At 37.3% G+C, this 1,767-nt stretch overlaps 1 protein-coding gene across 1 annotated transcript; it reads right to left on the reverse strand.

Moving 5' to 3' along the window:
* Nucleotides 1-1,028: 1,028 nt before the first annotated feature.
* LOC137834054 (uncharacterized) lies at nucleotides 1,029-1,412 on the reverse strand. Its single transcript, XM_068642119.2, has one exon. It carries the CDS (start codon nucleotides 1,410-1,412, stop codon nucleotides 1,029-1,031), a length of 384 nt encoding a protein of 127 aa, XP_068498220.2.
* Between the last annotated feature and the right edge of the window lie 355 nt (nucleotides 1,413-1,767).

Consider the following 1,767-nt stretch of genomic DNA (forward strand, 5'->3'; position numbering starts at 1 on the left):
ATAGAAACCCAAACCTGCTTTTCCAAAAACACATTTTTGAGATGCAAGAACATCTTCAAAGTTGGATTTTTCAGTTGTAAGTATCTCCAAGGTTTTCAAAAGATAGTGAATCTTCTTTTCAAGTTTTTCACAATTTTCACAAACGTTTGACTCACAATTGTAAGAAGAGTTTTTATAAATCATTTCCAAAATTTCAAAATCTGTTTTTGAATGGTTCAAATCTTCTTTTAAAGACTTGACTCTGTTTTCCAACCATTTATTTAAACCTTTCAACCGGTTGAGAGAAAATGCCAACCAATTAGCTTCCTCATTGGTTTCATTAAAAGCATCAAGTAATTGATAGTAATTGTTACCTTTACTTGAGGATGAAGAACTCATGCTACTTGTCATTGAAGCTTTGAGGAACAAATTTGCTTCTTCATCATCTGAAGAGCTTGAGGAAGAGACTTCATTGTCATCCCATGCTACCTAGGCCTTCTTGGTTTTTCCCTTTTTCTCTTTCTTGAAGTCTGCCTTTTCTTTGACTTCATAATTGGGACATGCAGACTAGATATGACCCTGTTCTCCACAGCCATAACAAGTATATTTATTAAAAATTAAAATCACTAGGTTTTTTTAAAAACATACCTCTTTGAAGCTCGTTTTTTCTTCAAAAACTTGCTGAATTTTCTTGATAGAAGACTCATGGTGTCTTCATCACTTTGTTGTTTGTGGTTGCAAGCCTTGAGTGATATGCCCTTGTTGTTCTTGTCCTCACTTTCTTGGACAACAAGCTTATTTATTTCAAGTTTATGTTCTCTAAGCTCACCAAAAAGTGTTGCAGCAGTCATGGATGTTAAGTCTTTGGATTCTGAGATGGCAATGACCTTTGGCTGCCATGCTCTATCAAGACACTTCAATATCTTAATGTTCATCTCCTCTTTATAAAAAGTCTTACCAAGACTCATCAAGTGATTCACTGTGTAAGAGAACCTTTTATGCACATCACAGATGGTTTCCCCCTTCTGCATTCTGAAGAGTTCATACTCTTAAATGAGAGCATGCTTCCTAGCTCGCTTGACATCACTTGTCCCCTCATGTGTGACTTCAAGGATGTCCCACATTTCTTTTGCAGAGCTACATTGTGAAACCCTGAAAAATTTGTCACAGCTTAAAACAAAGGTTATATTATTCTTGGCAATCCAGTCAAACTTGGCTCTTTTATTCCTTGCCTCAGTCCACTCAGATGAGGGTTTATCAATTAAATCCTCACCTCTTTTGACTTGAGGTATAAAGGGACCATTTTCAATTGATTCCCAAATACCCGTTTCAGTTGAGTGTATAAAGATTTTCATTATCACCTTCCAAAACTGGTAATTAACCCCACAAACCAATGGTGGTCTGTTTACGGAAGTACCTTTCACAAAAGGCATTTTGTCAGCCATCAAAAAGATTTTTCAGAAAAACAGAAAAAAGAACTTGAGTAATTTTCAAGAACCTAGCTCTTGATGCCAATTGTAAGAATTGATGGCTTAAATAAGGGGGGGGGTGAGTTGTTTAGTAAAAGATTTTTGCAAAGACTTGATTTAGAATGAATCTTTATCAAACAATCCAGATAAGCAATTGATGTGAGTTGATTAAGGGATTACCCATTGTACCGCCCTAGTGGTCGGGTGCGATGACGTGGCATCCTGCTACAGTATAGGCGTGTTGACAAGGCGCCAGGTTGACAGTTGGGAAGGAAGTCGGGAGGCACGTGTAGTCGCCGATAGTTAAGTTGGCGTGTTC

This window comes from Phaseolus vulgaris, chromosome 5, assembly GCF_051622355.1.
Source record: "Phaseolus vulgaris cultivar YP4 chromosome 5, ASM5162235v1, whole genome shotgun sequence".
Taxonomy (NCBI): domain Eukaryota; kingdom Viridiplantae; phylum Streptophyta; class Magnoliopsida; order Fabales; family Fabaceae; genus Phaseolus; species Phaseolus vulgaris.

What these genes read in the sequence shown, in the direction of transcription:
- LOC137834054 (XM_068642119.2), bottom strand. Translation starts at nt 1,412, where the DNA reads ATGCCTTTTGTGAAAGGTACTTCCGTAAACAGACCACCATTGGTTTGT.